This window comes from Salminus brasiliensis, chromosome 1 (genome assembly GCF_030463535.1).
Source record: "Salminus brasiliensis chromosome 1, fSalBra1.hap2, whole genome shotgun sequence".
NCBI lineage: Eukaryota > Metazoa > Chordata > Actinopteri > Characiformes > Bryconidae > Salminus > Salminus brasiliensis.
In genome coordinates this window covers 95,793,802-95,809,167 of record NC_132878.1, presented here as the reverse complement: position 1 = coordinate 95,809,167, position 15,366 = coordinate 95,793,802, and the positions used below count along the sequence as shown (strand labels likewise).

General features: G+C 43.9%; 1 protein-coding gene across 5 annotated transcripts in view; it reads left to right on the top strand.

Annotated features, from left to right (window-relative positions):
• ubr5 (ubiquitin protein ligase E3 component n-recognin 5) overlaps window positions 1-15,366 on the top strand; it is an 83,608-nt gene that overhangs the window by 43,558 nt on the left and 24,684 nt on the right. For 4 of the 5 annotated variants that reach the window (XM_072692481.1, XM_072692479.1, XM_072692480.1 and 1 more), the window contains exons 21-35: window positions 491-701; window positions 2,346-2,472; window positions 2,693-2,844; window positions 5,365-5,460; window positions 5,841-5,964; window positions 6,128-6,225; window positions 7,850-8,004; window positions 8,486-8,577; window positions 10,545-10,691; window positions 11,168-11,286; window positions 12,637-12,763; window positions 12,978-13,107; window positions 13,534-13,694; window positions 13,774-14,013; window positions 14,741-14,864. In XM_072692481.1, the coding sequence (XP_072548582.1) occupies window positions 491-701; window positions 2,346-2,472; window positions 2,693-2,844; window positions 5,365-5,460; window positions 5,841-5,964; window positions 6,128-6,225; window positions 7,850-8,004; window positions 8,486-8,577; window positions 10,545-10,691; window positions 11,168-11,286; window positions 12,637-12,763; window positions 12,978-13,107; window positions 13,534-13,694; window positions 13,774-14,013; window positions 14,741-14,864 (2,103 nt within the window). The remainder of the gene's footprint in view (window positions 1-490; window positions 702-2,345; window positions 2,473-2,692; window positions 2,845-5,364; window positions 5,461-5,840; window positions 5,965-6,127; window positions 6,226-7,849; window positions 8,005-8,485; window positions 8,578-10,544; window positions 10,692-11,167; window positions 11,287-12,636; window positions 12,764-12,977; window positions 13,108-13,533; window positions 13,695-13,773; window positions 14,014-14,740; window positions 14,865-15,366) is intronic. The other variant, XM_072692478.1, reaches the window with a different exon arrangement.

Sequence of the window (15,366 nt, the reverse complement as noted above, 5' to 3'; positions counted from 1 at the left end):
TACCTGAATCGTGGGGCTGTCGTTTATAGAAGCTTGGGATCGGCTGACGGTCAGCAGTTGGGTGCTCTGATTGGACAGGGGGTCATCCCTATTAAAATGTCACTCGAGTACAAATTAGGTAGGTGAAGGTAGGTTTGATTGGCGCCCTCTCCTCTCAGCACTGGTGTTGGTAAATAAGCCATGGTGGTGGTGGACTTTCCAGCTGGGTCTCTGTGTTGCTTCTGCGCCATTTCCAGCGTCGCTGACGTCGCTGACGCTGGAAATGGAGCAGAAGCAACACAGAGACCCAGCTGGAAAGTCTTAAGTCCTGGGAAGTCACAAGAGCACAGCCCAAAAAAATCCAGCTAGGCCGTTTCCTTAAAAAATGACCAAAAAAAATCGATATATTTGATCGGGACGTCCCTATTAAATTGTCAAAATGTCACAGGAGTAGAAATGAGGATTGAAGCTGGCCCTGGTTGATTGTTCTATGTGTTTGTGTGTGTTTTAGAAGCAGACGCTCATGCAGCACGTGTTGCGGTGTGATTACGAGGCCTGCCGGCAGTACCTGGTGAGTCTGGAGCAGGCCGTGCTGCTGGAACAAAACCCCCACGCTCTGGACGCTCTGCTGGGACACCGATGTGACGGGAACCGGAACCTCCTCCACGCCTGCGTCTCCGTCTGCTTCCCCGTCAGCAACAAGGAGACCAAGGAGGAGGAAGGTTTGATGGCTACGGTCCTCTCTATACTAAACACTGTGTTCATAAAGCCCTCAGAGCAGCTCTTCAGCGCTCGACCTTCTGCGCTTTCCAAGGGCATGGAGGCGTAAATTAGCTCGCAGACGAGCTCGTTAATTCCTTGAATTCTTGAACTGTGGTGATTAAAGCGCTGGAGAACCCGCGATCACGACCTGTTACTACTTACGGTTCTTTTTCGCTTTTATTTTTGTTTATAGTTTTAGATTTTAGGTGCTTAGTGTCTAGATTATAGGATTATGTGTATGAAGATGATGGGGGAAAATAGGTTTCCGTTGGGATTAGTTTTCTGAAGGTGATTGAAATTGTAGGTTTCCGTTGGGATTAGTTTTTGGATGGATGTTTTCTATTGGGATTAGTTTCTGAAGGTGATGGAAGACATAGCTTTCCATTGGGGTTATTTTCTAAGGGTGATGGAAGCCCTAGATTTCCACTGGGATGAGTTAGATCATAGGTGGTTTAGGGCAATGGTTTCCATTGGGATTAGTTTTTAGGGTAGGTGGTTTCCATTAATATTAGTTTCTGAAAGTGATGGAAAGCATAGGTTTCCATTGGGATTAGTTTTAGGGTAGGTGCTTTCCATTGGGATTAGTTTCTGAAGGTGATGGAAGGCATAGGTTTCCATTGGGATTAGTTTTAGGGTAGGTAGTTTCTGAAGATGATGGAAAGCATAGGTTTCCATTGGGATTAGTTTTAGGGTAGGTGCTTTCCATTGGGATTAATTTTAGGGTAGGTGGTTTCCATTGGGATTAGTTTCTGAAGGTGATGGAAAGCATAGGTTTCCATTGGGATTAGTTTTTAGGGTAGGTGGTTTCCATTAATATTAGTTTCTGAAGGTGATGGAAGGCATAGGTTTCCATTGGGATTAGTTTTAGGGTAGGTGCTTTCCATTGGGATTAATTTTAGGGTAGGTGGTTTCCATTGGGATTAGTTTCTGAAGATGATGGAAAGCATAGGTTTCCATTGGGATTAGTTTTAGGGTAGGTGCTTTCCATTGGGATTAATTTTAGGGTAGGTGGTTTCCATTGGGATTAGTTTCTGAAGGTGATGGAAAGCATAGGTTTCCATTCGGATTAGTTTTAGGGTAGGTGCTTTCCATTGGGATTAGTTTCTGAAGGTGATGGAAGGCATAGGTTTCCATTGGGATTAGTTTTAGGGTAGGTGCTTTCCATTGGGATTAGTTTCTGAAGGTGATGGAAGGCATAGGTTTCCATTGGGATTAGTTTTAGGGTAGGTAGTTTCTGAAGGTGATGGAAAGCATAGGTTTCCATTGGGATTAGTTTTAGGGTAGGTGCTTTCCATTGGGATTAATTTTAGGGTAGGTGGTTTCCATTGGGATTAGTTTCTGAAGGTGATGGAAAGCATAGGTTTCCATTGGGATTAGTTTTAGGGTAGGTGGTTTCCATTGGGATTAGTTTCTGAAGGTGATCTATAACATAGGTTTCCATTGGGATTAGTTTTAGGGTAGGTGGTTTCCATTGGGATTAGTTTTAGGGTAGGTGGTTTCCATTGGGATTAGTTTTAGGGTAGGTGGTTTCCATTGGGATTAGTTTGTGGTGGTGATTGGCTCGGTGTTTCCCCTTTCGCATTGTTGTGTGTGCTTTGTTTCAGAAGCTGAGCGCTCGGAGAGGAACACTTTTGCGGAGCGACTTTCTGCAGTAGAAGCCATCGCTAATGCTATATCAGTGGTGTCCAGCAACAGCTCTGGAAACAGGACCGGATCGTCCAGCAGTCGCGGGTACATAAAGACCTCCTTGTACATTAGAAAAGGTCCAAGCTTGTCCTTCACAGCTGCTTGTTAAGATCACAGAAGCCTGTTATGGTTTCAACCAGCCAGTGAGGAGACCTGGGTCCACTGATTAAAGGACCCCATCATGGACGAGACTCATCGTCCCCCCAGTTTGAATGTGTGAAGATCTGCCAGCGCTCTGACTCTTCTGTGTTTGCTGTTTGTGTAGTCTCCGTCTCCGAGAGATGATGAGGCGCTCACTCCGAGCTGCCGGATTGGGCCGGCACGAGTCTGGTCCCTCCTCCAGCGACCACCAGGACCCAGTGTCCCCGCCCATCGCGCCGCCCAGCTGGGTTCCGGACCCCCCACCCATGGATCCTGGTATGTGTGGGGTCCAGTGCAGGATTTTTAAGCCTGATATTGACCACTTTTTTTTTTTTTTTTTTTTTTGCTCCACCATTACATAACATAACATAACTTTTGCTGCCTCTAAAACATCAGATTATGATTTTTGATGACCTCACTGTGCACCAGTGCACCATTGGGTGGGGCACAATACTATTAACCAATCACGTCATATTTCACCTCCCCCTCCCACCACCCCCACCTGTCATTTAGTGCTGGGCAGCGTGACCTTAAAATCACCATCACACATGGCTACACACGTGGTAGTGGGTTTTTGAGGGGACGGTACATGAACGCACACAATGGGGGAAAGTTATTAAGAGAATTAATAAGACATGAAGCTTCTGATTGACGGTTTTGATTAATTGCTTAATTGATTAATTGTTTGGATAATAACTCTTTATTAAAACAAGAAGGAAAAGAAATGAACGTGCTTCAGATGGATCCATAAAGACTATATTTGTATTGTGTGAAGAAGCATCTCAACATCTCAAGAAGGTTGGATGTAGAGCTGAGCGATATGGAACATTTTTGACGATATTTAAATTTCATTTTTACGATATAACGATATTTCTCACAATATTTCATGTAGGCAAAATGCAGCAACACCATAACATTTTATAAATTGCTGTCCAAATACTCATGTAGAGTTACTCTGATCAACTGCCTGTTTCATCACGAAGAATGTAATCAGTCTTATTTAATTCAGTGGAGTGAATCATATCCACAATATCCTCATAAAAGCATGTTGTGTACCATGATAACAAAATGTATCACGATACAATAAAATACGGTCATTTTGCCCAGCTCTAGTTAGATGGACCTTAGAATTTATTTTATTTATTTATTTTTAATTTCATTTATTTTTTTAATGAAAAAATCATTTAATTTATTTAATTTTATTTATTTATTTTGAATTTAATATTTTAATTTATTTAATTTAAGTGGCGTCACGCAAATATCCATTTGAAGCCCCTTTAGATTAGATTAGTGTAGATCAGTGACCCTCCCTGATGTTAAAGCTGGAAGGATTGATAGACGATGCTTCAGTACAGAACGATTTTCAGCCCAAATGTGTGATGGGACGATATTTCTAGCCGGTCCTGAGAGTTGGTCAGATTGTATGATCGTCCCTCAGTCACAGGACCAGCTGTTCCTCACTAGGCCACAATGGCAAGACGGCAGTACGGTTCTTGTGCACGGCTGCAGAAACCTGTCAAAATCCCGCATAGAAATCCGATCTGTGTGGCTAGACTTTCACCAGTCTGGCGTTATTTATTTATTTATTTATTTATTTTACTGTCTGACTCGGACTTTAAATATTTGTGAAATGTGTGTAAGTAAGGGTTGGGACTTTAACACCACTAACTGGATTCTCCTCTTGAGAGTGCATCACTCAGCCCAGTACAGTGAGTATCAGAGCACAGCAGAGCTAGTAAGAAACGCCACTAACCACGGTTCTGTACGGGATTCCTGGCTCTCACAGCAGGACAGGAACGTTACAGAAGTCTTGCATGATGGCGCTTTACCAAGTTAGCATCCTGACCCACTATCGATCGGTATCTGCAAACGACCAATCATGCTGTACGACAATGGGCAGTCCGTATCGCCCCCAAAACACTGATCAGTCCCTCTCTTTCTGATACGGTGCTCTCCTAGTACCTTACAGTATGATCAGGGCTGTGCCAGATTCTGAATTTTAGAATTTAATTCAATTTAATTAAGGAATTTGAATTGGAATTGAATCCACCCTACAGGAAGTGGAATTGAATTTGAATTAGAATTACAGGAAGTGGAATTTGATTCATTGCAAGTCAGAGAAATTTATTCTTATCACCAAAATAAGACTTCCTTTTACGTGGGTTATGATTTTGCATGTTGCTGTAATTACAAAAATCAAAAGTGCAACCCAGCTCTGGCCTCAATTAGCTTGTTTCACTCCTAAATATTTGGACAACCATTTCGAAGACTTGGATAAAGCAAGGTATTCTGGGAAATGAAGTGCTGTCCTATTTTTTTTTTTTTACATAATTTGAAAGTTATTACAATTTTAATGATCTGTTTTATAGATGTTTGTAATATATGGTAAAAAAAAAAAAGACCTGTTTACAATATCTGTGTGAAATTAATATGTAATTATACTGTAAAGCTTCATTGTTGAATTTCCTGCTATTTAAATTGCATTTCCGCTTCCTGTTTGCACTTGTTTAAGAATTAAATTGGGATTTAGGCGTCGTTCTCAACTCTGTTCTGAAGTTTGATGGATAAATGCCTTGATTTTCAGTTCTCGTAGGCGTTTCTCCAAATGGTGACGCATCTAACAGTAGCAGTAATCGCCATAATTAGCGTAATCTTCTTAATTTGGCTCCTGACCTCAAAACCGGGCACCTTTTTCAGCCTCCTTTTGGGACGGTCACCACTTCTCTTAACCAGCACCAGTCCATTGCATGCCTGGGTATAGCCCCTAACCTCCTACAAAAACGTCTTCTCTGCTAGATGGTGACATTGATTTCATCTTGGCCCCTGCAGTCGGCTCACTTACCACAGCTTCTACCGGCCCCAGCCAAGGACCCAGTACCTCCACCATACCGGGTGAGCCAAACCGATTCACTCATGTTGCTTTTATTTGGGTTTTTAACTCACTTGCCTAAGACACACACACACACACACACACCCAGTGTAGTTTATTGCACAGCGTGGACCACAGTCTGAAGATGTCCATTACTGTGGACCTTTTGTTAACCTACCTGTGTTGGTACTAAAGCTCTGTTTGAATCTATCTAGTGTGAAATCACTGTAATGAGCGGCAATCAGCTCAATGCTTAGTACTGCTCCCATTAGACACTGCTGTAGTCCAACAGTAGGCCGTGGTTGTCGAGCAACTGAACTTGCTGCACTGGTTCCGGATTCATGTGCTGATTGTAGACAACCTCTAGAAATGATGGAGAACGCCGTGTGTCGTCTTTCTGTAGGGCCGTCCTCAGAGCCGTCCGTAGTGGAGAGTAAGGACCGCAAGGCCAACGCCCACCTTATCCTGAAGCTGATGTGCGACAGCGTGGTCCTGAGACCCCACCTGCGGGAACTTCTCTCTGCAAAGTGTGTAAAGGTTTTGATGAAGCCCAGAATCCAGATGTTTGTAGTACTGAGATGAATTAGGCACTTCAGGTATCAGTGTGGTGGTGGTGTTTAGCTGTAATTGTGTTTGTGTGTGTGTGTGTGTGTGTGTGTGTGTGTGTGTGTGTGTGTTTTGCTGTGGCAGGGATGCACGGGGCATGACTCCGTTTATGCTGGCTGTGAGTGGAAGAGCGTACCCGGCCGCCATCACTGTCCTGGAGGCAGCTCAGAAAATAGCCAAAGGTGAGTCAGTCAGTGAGTCTGAGGAAGCTGCGGTGTTTTATGTTGAGTAGATTGTATCCGGTTCTTGTTCTGCTTTGTTTTTTGTTTGTGGTTCTTCTTGTTTGGGTTCTTCTGCATTTTGTGTTCTTCTACAGTGTGGTGGTTTTGTTGTTCTTGATTTTCTGGTTCTTGTTCTTCTACGTCTTGTTCAGTTTGCTTCACTTCGTGTTGTGGTTCTCCTTGTTCTACCTTGTGGTCGTCTTATTCTGGTTCTTCTACTTTCTCTGGTTCTTCTGCGCCATTGGTTTTGTTGTTTTTCTTTTTGTTCTCGTTGCTGTTCTTCTGCGTGGTCTACTTGTTTTCTTCTACATCATTGTTTTTGTTCTACTTGTTCTTTGTTCTGCTCGTTTTCCTACTTGTTCTTGTTTTTTATTTTCTGGTTCTTGTTCTTTTTGTTTCACTTTGTGTTGTGGTTCTCCTTGTTCTACCTTGTGGTCTTCTGGTTCTCCTACTTTTTTTCTTGTTCTACTGTATGGTGTTCTTGTTCTTCTGCGCTGTTTTTATGTGGTTCTTGTTCTCGTTGTGCTACCGCTTGTTCTGCTGCTGCGTGGTGGTCTGCTTGTTTTCCTGCTTGTTTTTCTTTTTCTTCTACTTTTTTTGTTTTTTCCTACTTTTAGTTTTTGATTTTCTGGTTCTTCTTCATGTTCTTTTTGTTTCACTTTGTGTTGTGGTTTTCTTGTTCTACCTTGTGGTCTTCTTATTCTGGTTGTTCTGCTGTATGGTTCTTGTTCTTCTGCGTCATTCTTTTTGTTTCCCTTTTTCTTTTTGGGGTTCTTCTACCTCGTGTTCTTATTCTGCTTTTTCTGCTTGTTTTCTTTTTTACTTCTGCTTCTGGTTCTTCTGTGTCATTATTTTAGTTGTTTTACTTCATCTTGTTCTACTTGTTTTCCTTCTTTATATTCATTTGTTGTACTTGGTGTTTTTTTTCTTCATGATTTTCTGGTTCTTCTACATCATTCTTTTTGTTTGACTTCATGTTGTGGTTCTTCTACCTTGTGGTCTTCTGTTTTCATTTGTTCAACTTCTTGTTGTTCTACTGTGTGGCGTCCTTTTTGTTCTTCTACCGTTTTTTTTCTGTGTGGTTCTTTTACTACATTTATTTTTATTTTAATGCATGTTGTGGTTCTACCTTGTGGTCTCCTTGTTTATGGATCTTCTGGGTCTTGTTTATCTACGTCATATTCTTGTGGTTCCTCTACCTTTTGTTCTTGTTCTTCTGTTTTTTTTCCTACTTTTTGATTTTCTGGTTCTTCTGCATGATCTTAACTTCATCTTGTGGTTCTTTTTCTACATTGTTTTCTGGTTCTTCTGGTTTGTTCTACTTGTGCTACTGTGTGGTGGTGGTGCGTTTCTAGTCCCTGTTCTTCTATGTTATTCTTTTTGTTCTGCCTTGTGTTCTACTGCATGGTGTTTTACTAGTTTTCCTTGTTCTGCTTCTTGTTTTTCATCATATTCGTTTTCTACTTGTTCAGGTTCTGCTTGTTCCACCTTGTTCTTCTACTGTTTGTTCCACTGCTTCTTGTTCTTCTTGCTCTTGGTCATCTTCCAGTGTTAGTTACAGTTTCTCGTTGTTTCCGAGGTGCAGGAGAGCCCGGCATCGGTGAGAAGGATGATGTGAACTCTGTGTTTATGGAGATGATCTGTCCGGCGGGAACAAACCCAGACGACTCTCCACTCTACGTACTCTGCTGTAACGACACCTGCAGCTTCACCTGGACTGGAGCTGAGCACATTAACCAGGTGAGCAGCCCCCCAGAGCAAGGTTCTGTAGGAGTCTTGGAGTGATTTCGGCGATCGGGCCAGTGTTTAGTGTCAGAACGTCAGTAAAGGTTACACTGAGCGGGTGACCGGCTCTCCATCTCCGCAGTAACACAGTGCCGGGAGTCGGCAAACACCAAGTTAGGAAGGAGAAAAATACAGTAGTGGCTCCTCCAATCACATCAGAGAGAATTTGCATAACCCAATCACAGATGCCCTGATTTATTGGATTAAAGTAGTGCACGCTCCTCATAACCACTTCACCAGTGTTTATTGGCATGTTGCCGTCACAGTATACACTGTAGTCCATGTTGTGAAGCTGTTGGTGTGGGACGTCCTGGCGTCCGGGAGTGGGTGTCCGGTCTGTATATGTGAGGTTGTGGGTGATGGTGTATTATAAAATATTAAACATATTCTAAGTACAGTAGAATAATATTTTCTGTCTCGCTCTCTCCCGCTGCAGGACATCTTCGAGTGCAGAACGTGTGGTCTGCTGGAGTCCCTCTGCTGCTGTACGGAGTGTGCCAGGGTTTGCCACAAAGGCCATGACTGCAAGTGAGTGGTTACTGTTTCCTTCAGACCGGCAGATGAGGAGACTGAGGTTTTATCACGACAGATTACTGACAGTCCGAGGCTCTTCTGAGCAGGTGTAGAAACTGGGCTGGGAGGCGGTTTTGAGGCCTTACCTTTTGGCTACAGTCTCAGTGTTCAATAATAAACAGGCAGTTTTACCAAAGTATAGACCTAATCAGAATCCTTATTTATGAAATAAATCTTGGCCTGTGTCAAGCTTTTAGAGAAAAATCCTATAAAATGGACACATCAGATCTAAAGATTTAGATGGGTATAGAGAGGGGCTATAGGGATGGTCTGTATACTTTAAAACAAACTGTAAATATATTTGAAAGAAAATCCCTAATGGTATAGGTAGGTAGAGAGAGGTGCGTAGGGGTTAGATGGGTAGAGAGAGAGAGAGGGGTGTATAGGGGTTTAGATGGGTAGAGAGAGAGAGGGGTGTATAGGGGGTTAGATGGGTAGAGAGAGAGGGGTGTATAGGGGGTTAGATGGGTAGAGAGAGAGGGGTGTATAGGGGGTTAGATGGGTAGAGAGAGAGGTGCATAGGGGTTAGATGGGTAGAGAGAGAGGTGCATAGGGGTTAGATGGCAGAGAGGTGTGTAGGGGTTAGATGGGTAGAGAGAGGGGTGTATAGGGGTTAGATGGTATGGAGAGAGAGCTTTATAGGGGGTTAGATAGATAGATAGATAGAGCGAGAGAGAGAGGTGTATAGTGGGTTAGGTGGTATGGAGAAAGAGGGGTGTATAGGGGTTAGGTGGTATGGAGAAAGAGGGGTGTATAGGAGGTTAGATGGTAGAGAGAGGTGTGTAGGGGTTAGAGGGGTGTATAGGGGTTAGATGGTATGGAGAGAGTGTTTTATAGGGGGTTAGATAGATAGAGCGAGAGAGAGAGGTGTATAGTGGGTTAGGTGTGTAGGGGTTAGAGGGGTGTATAGTGGGTTAGGTGTGTAGGGGTTAGAGGGGTGTATAGGGGTTAGGTGGTATGGAGAAAGAGGGGTGTATAGGGGTTAGGTGGTATGGAGAAAGAGGAGTGTATAGGGGTTAGGTGGTATGGAGAAAGAGGAGTGTATAGGGGTTAGGTGGTATGGAGAAAGAGGAGTGTATAGGGGTTAGGTGGTATGGAGAAAGAGGAGTGTATAGGGGTTAGGTGGTATGGAGAAAGAGGAGTGTATAGGGGTTAGGTGGTATGGAGAAAGAGGAGTGTATAGGGGTTAGGTGGTATGGAGAAAGAGGGGTGTATAGGGGTTAGGTGGTATGGAGAAAGAGGGGTGTATAGGGGTTAGGTGGTATGGAGAAAGAGGGGTGTATAGGGGTTAGGTGGTATGGAGAAAGAGGGGTGTATAGGGGTTAGGTGGTATGGAGAAAGAGGGGTGTATAGGGGTTAGGTGGTATGGAGAAAGAGGGGTGTATAGGGGTTAGGTGGTATGGAGAAAGAGGAGTGTATAGGGGTTAGGTGGTATGGAGAAAGAGGGGTGTATAGGGGTTAGGTGGGTATGGAGAAAGAGGGGTGTATAGGGGTTAGGTGGGTATGGAGAAAGAGGGGTGTATAGGGGTTAGGTGGGTATGGAGAAAGAGGGGTGTATAGGGGTTAGGTGGGTATGGAGAAAGAGGGGTGTATAGGGGTTAGGTGGGTATGGAGAAAGAGGGGTGTATAGGGGTTAGGTGGGTATGGAGAAAGAGGGGTGTATAGGGGTTAGGTGGGTATGGAGAAAGAGGGGTGTATAGGGGGTTTGATGGGTATAGAGCGAGAGAGAGGTATAGGGGGTTAGAGGGGTATAGAGAGGTGTATAGGGGGTTAGATGGGTATAGAGAGAGTGAGAGGTGTATAGGGGTTAGATGGGTATAGAGAGAGGGGGGGTATATGGGGTTAGGGTTTGATGGCAGAAGCCATGCTCCAGCTGTTTATGTACAACTGACCGGGCCGATGTTTGAACTGTGTGTCTTCAGGCTGAAGAGGACGTCTCCCACTGCGTACTGTGACTGCTGGGAGAAGTGCAAGTGCAAAACTCTGATCGCTGGCCAGAAAGCAGCACGCCTGGACCTGCTCTACAGACTGCTGACCACCACCAACCTGGTCACCAGCCCCAACAGCAGGTGCTGTTCTGCCCTCCCAGGCCCTGCAGCTGCTTCACATTAGCTGAAGGAAGAGCATAGCAAACTTGCCACACTTCGCACGCGAGGAACATATAGAACATATACTCTGTCCAAATGTTTATGGACACCCCTTCTAATGAATGCATTCAGCTACTTTAAATTGCACTCGTTGCTGACACAGATGTGCAAATGCACACATTTGTCACAGCTTGTCTAGGCTCTATAGAGTAGTAGTACTGCCAATAGACATGATGAACCTGTTGGCATCATGCTGCCTAATAATGTCAGTTTATTAGGTACGCCTGTTGATTCGCTATTTGGAGTGTTGGATGACGTGCAGATTTTAAATTTTTTTTTTTGGGGGGGGGGTTGTGTGTTGGTCGTTTCAGGTGGCATGTTTAAGCATGTTTGTTGAATCAGTGCTGTACTTTGACTACGTTGGCCTAATGTTAATGTCCCTCTCCCTTTCCCGACAGGGGCGAGCACATCCTGCTGTTTCTGGTTCAGACGGTTGCTAGGCAAAGTGTGGAGCACTGTCAGTACCGGCCGCCTCGTATCAGAGAAGACCGGAACCGCAAGGCTGCAAACGCAGAAGGTACAGAGCCTCCAGATTTCAGGATTTTTCACCGGGCTGCAGAAACTTTATCAAAACAATGAAAACGTTTCTGTTGGTCCATTTGTTTTACGCAGCGTCTGATTACAAGTGGTGTTGGAAAACACCTCATATTTATTACTAGTTAAAATGTAGGGTTGCACTCAATATTTGGCAACCAATTTGGCCAGAAATGGGCAAAAACCAAAGCGCGTTCGGGCGGTTGAGTGAAAGGACTGTATAATTGATATGAACTGTGGCGTTTTTGACTACCCAATCAGATCACAGCCAGCGTGGAGTAGAGCGCTCTTTGTAAATGCAGCAACAGCATGACCGTATGCAGAGTACGAGGAAAATGTGGCAACGGCAGCTCCACCCAGTCCCAGCACATCCACTCCACTCCATCTGTGGAGGTCATACATTGTCTCTCTCGACCAGTGTTCCGTATATTCAGCGGTCAGTTATAGGCCTGAGCGGCTGTTCAAAGGACAGATAAAAAAAAAAATACATGGTTTTATTTGGGGGCAAATATTTTAAAAATGATTAATTAATTAATAAAAATTAATTAATCTGATTCCACCCATTTCCAACCCTTACGTGCTACGCCCCCGAGACTAGTGAGGGCGGACTAGCAGATGCCCCCACTGACTCGTGCCCAGTCAAGCCTCTCATTTTTCAAACCGCCACCAATGCAACGTCACCCGTTAATCAGCCAACGCGCCTGACGGGGAAGCGCCGGCCTGCAGACGCCAGCGAAGCGATGTGGGTAGAGAGCGCCATCTACCCTCCCTGGAGAGAGCAAGGCCAGTTGTGCTCTTTCGCGGCCTGTGAATACCTGGGATTCGAACCTGCGATCCTCTGATCATAGTGACTGCACCGTAGTCTGCTATTTTGCCTCCTTTTTTAATTGTAATTTTTACGTTTGCTGGAGGGAGTGGGGGGTCAAGACGGGAATTTGGCCAAAATGTTTAGCCTGGTCTGCTCTTGATTGATGGTTGAAGTGATGGGTGAAGATCACCATCATGTCCAGATCCAGAGAGCTCTCTGAGAGAAGGGTGGAGATGCAGAAGAGTCTGGGAAGGAGAAATCAGATGTTCTACTGTCCACTAAATCATTGAACAACTGACCAACATGACCAGATCAGACCATCCTAGCATCAGTTCAGATGGCAAGATGAGCAAAGTCGTCTCCAACAGTGCTAAAATATCATCACGGAGGCCGGTTGCTAATATTGACTCCTCTCCAGATTCCCAAAGGGACGAGAAGACCATGTGCTGCTGTCAGATTCCACAGAGATCTACCTGGTTTTACACACAGCTGTTTTCTTCATCTCTCTCTTTCTTGCTCTCTCAGACTCCGACATGCCAGATCATGACCTGGAGCCCCCACGGTTTGCCCAGCTGGCTCTGGAACGCGTGCTGCAGGACTGGAACGCCCTGAAGTGCATGATCATGTTCGGCTCGCAGGAGAACAAAGACCCGTGAGTGCACCACCACCTTCTTTCATTAGCATGTTTTCCATAGAGCTTATGCAAAGATTTGCACAGAAATGGCAACTGTATGTTTAGGATTTGCTGAAAAGGGGCGGGGTTTGTGTCCTCTGCCCATGTATAAGGGCTGAATGGGGACGTTGTTTAGTAGTTAAATAACCCTGACTAGTGAGCTCAGTCACTAAAGTCTGTTTTCGCTCTGTAGGCTGAGTGCGAGCAGCCGGATTGCTCACCTCCTGCCGGAGGAACAGATGTACCTGAACCAGCAGAGTGGCACCATCAGGCTGGACTGCTTCACACACTGCCTCATCGTCAAGTGTGCTCCAGACATCACTGTGAGTCAGAAAGGGTTCATTGCTCGGCTCTTGCTGTGCTCAGTTTCTTTTATTACTGGTACTCCAACAAGCATAGGAGGAGTCGGACGTCTGTAATTAATATTTACAATGAAAATCAATAAATATAGAAAAGCGCAAATGAATATAAAAATATAAAGAGAAGGATATGGGTAGAATATTGAGAAATATTAATAGTGCTGTAAATGTGCAGGTACATATAGCCAATTTTCTGAAAAACTAATGAAATGATATAAAATTAACAGTATTAATTAACTTTGTGTATAATTTAGGATTGGTCCCTCATTAATAAGAGAATTTCTGAAGAATAGAACCTCAGACGACCCACATGCATCCATATCAGTATAAAATAACCTGGCTGTTTGAGTTCGGACTGTAATGTGCTTTTTTTTATATGATTATTAATAGTTCATAGACACTCTGCTGGGCACGCTGGTGAAGGAGCTGCAGAATAAGTACACTCCAGGCCGCCGAGAGGAGGCGATATGCGTGACTCGCAGGTTCCTGCGCTCTGTCGCCAGAGTCTTCGTCATCCTCAGCGTGGAGATGGCCTCGTCCAAGAAGAAGAAGTAAGGGTCCTGATTTTGTCTTCGTAGCTCCTTAGTAGGACATTTTCATCCCGTTAAATCCCTCTCTTTGTCCCTGCAGTAACTTCATCCCCCAGCCCATCGGGAAGTGCAGGCGTGTGTTCCAGGCTCTGCTCCCGTACGCAGTAGAGGAGCTGTGTAATGTGGCCGAATCTCTGATCGTGCCGGTGCGGATGGGCATCGCCAGGCCGACCGCTCCGTTTACTCTGGCCAGCACCAGCATCGACGCCGTTCAGGGCAGTGAGGAGCTTTTCTCGGTGGAGCCGCTGCCCCCGCGGCCCTCGCCGGACCAGTCCAGCAAGTGAGTCTCGCAGCAGGGGCTAGCTGTAGCTAACACAGTAAACACACCCAAGGCCAAACCCAGGTCTGAGATGCACCCGAGCTACGTCTTATAGCAGTGTAAACACCCCCATCTCTCCAGAACTCCTTTGACAAGCAAAGCCCCTCCCACTGTAACCAAAGCTCCTCCCACTACAACCAAAACACCAGTAATAATTCTCACGCAATGAGAGAATTAGCATTTTCAGTCCTACAGTGCCAGATATTATGTTCTGGTTCATTTTATTTTTTAATTATAATTTAGAACACTATGTAGTATTATATTTATTATATTTGGTTCTATGTTATATTGCATGGTTAATATTTTATTCTGAATTATATTTGTGTATGTATACAATTTCTAGTGTAATTATATACTATTTTATTATGTTTGATTATGTATTATTTTATTATATATTTTTTTATGTTCTGTTTTTTCTGAAATATATTTGATTTTATTGTAATTATATAGTATATTATTATGTTTATGTATTATATTTAATGTTCTATAATGTTTTATACTGATTTTATAATATTATTTGTGAATATATATCTATCTGTCTCTGTACATATTGTTATTTATTTCATTGTATGTTATTATGCATGGTTTTATGTTGCATGATGTTTTATTCTGTATTATTTTATTTAGTGATGTTTTAGCTGAGGTGTGTTTTGACATCAGATGTTTTGATACTTTCTGTCCCCCCCAGTTCTGGTCAATCTGCCTCCTCCTACATCATCAGGAATCCTCAGCCACGCCGCAGCAGCCAGTCACAGACGGCCCGCGGACGAGACGAGGAGCAGGATGACATTGTCTCTGCCGACGTTGAGGAGGTTAGTAACCTGTACGATAGATCAGGATTCCTGCCAGCTCTGGAATGCCTGGAAATTTAGAGACTGGGTTTCCGGGCATGGAGACGCGTGGAAGATGAGAAAATTGCTGTAGATGTTAGAATTATTAGTGACGTCCTAAAAGAAAATTGAGCTCTGGAACAGATGGGCCTCACATATGGAATAACATGAAAAAGGATGTAGAGTAATACAGTAGCAGGACTTGAATAATGCAGCCTGGAACCACAGTAAAACCAGTTAATATCGGTAGAATTTATGTATGCATGTGGTCATGTAAAATTACTCCCTTTTTAAAAAGTGCGAACCCTGAACTGTATAGGAGATATGCCTTTTAAAAGACACCATAGGTGCTAGCTCTATCTCCTATACAATAAAAATACATTATAGATAGATATATTTATTTATATGTGCGATTTACAAAAGTGCTTCACTGTTTACTCTAGAAGAACCTCAGCTAGTTTGAAAAAGCTAAAAATTCAAAGAT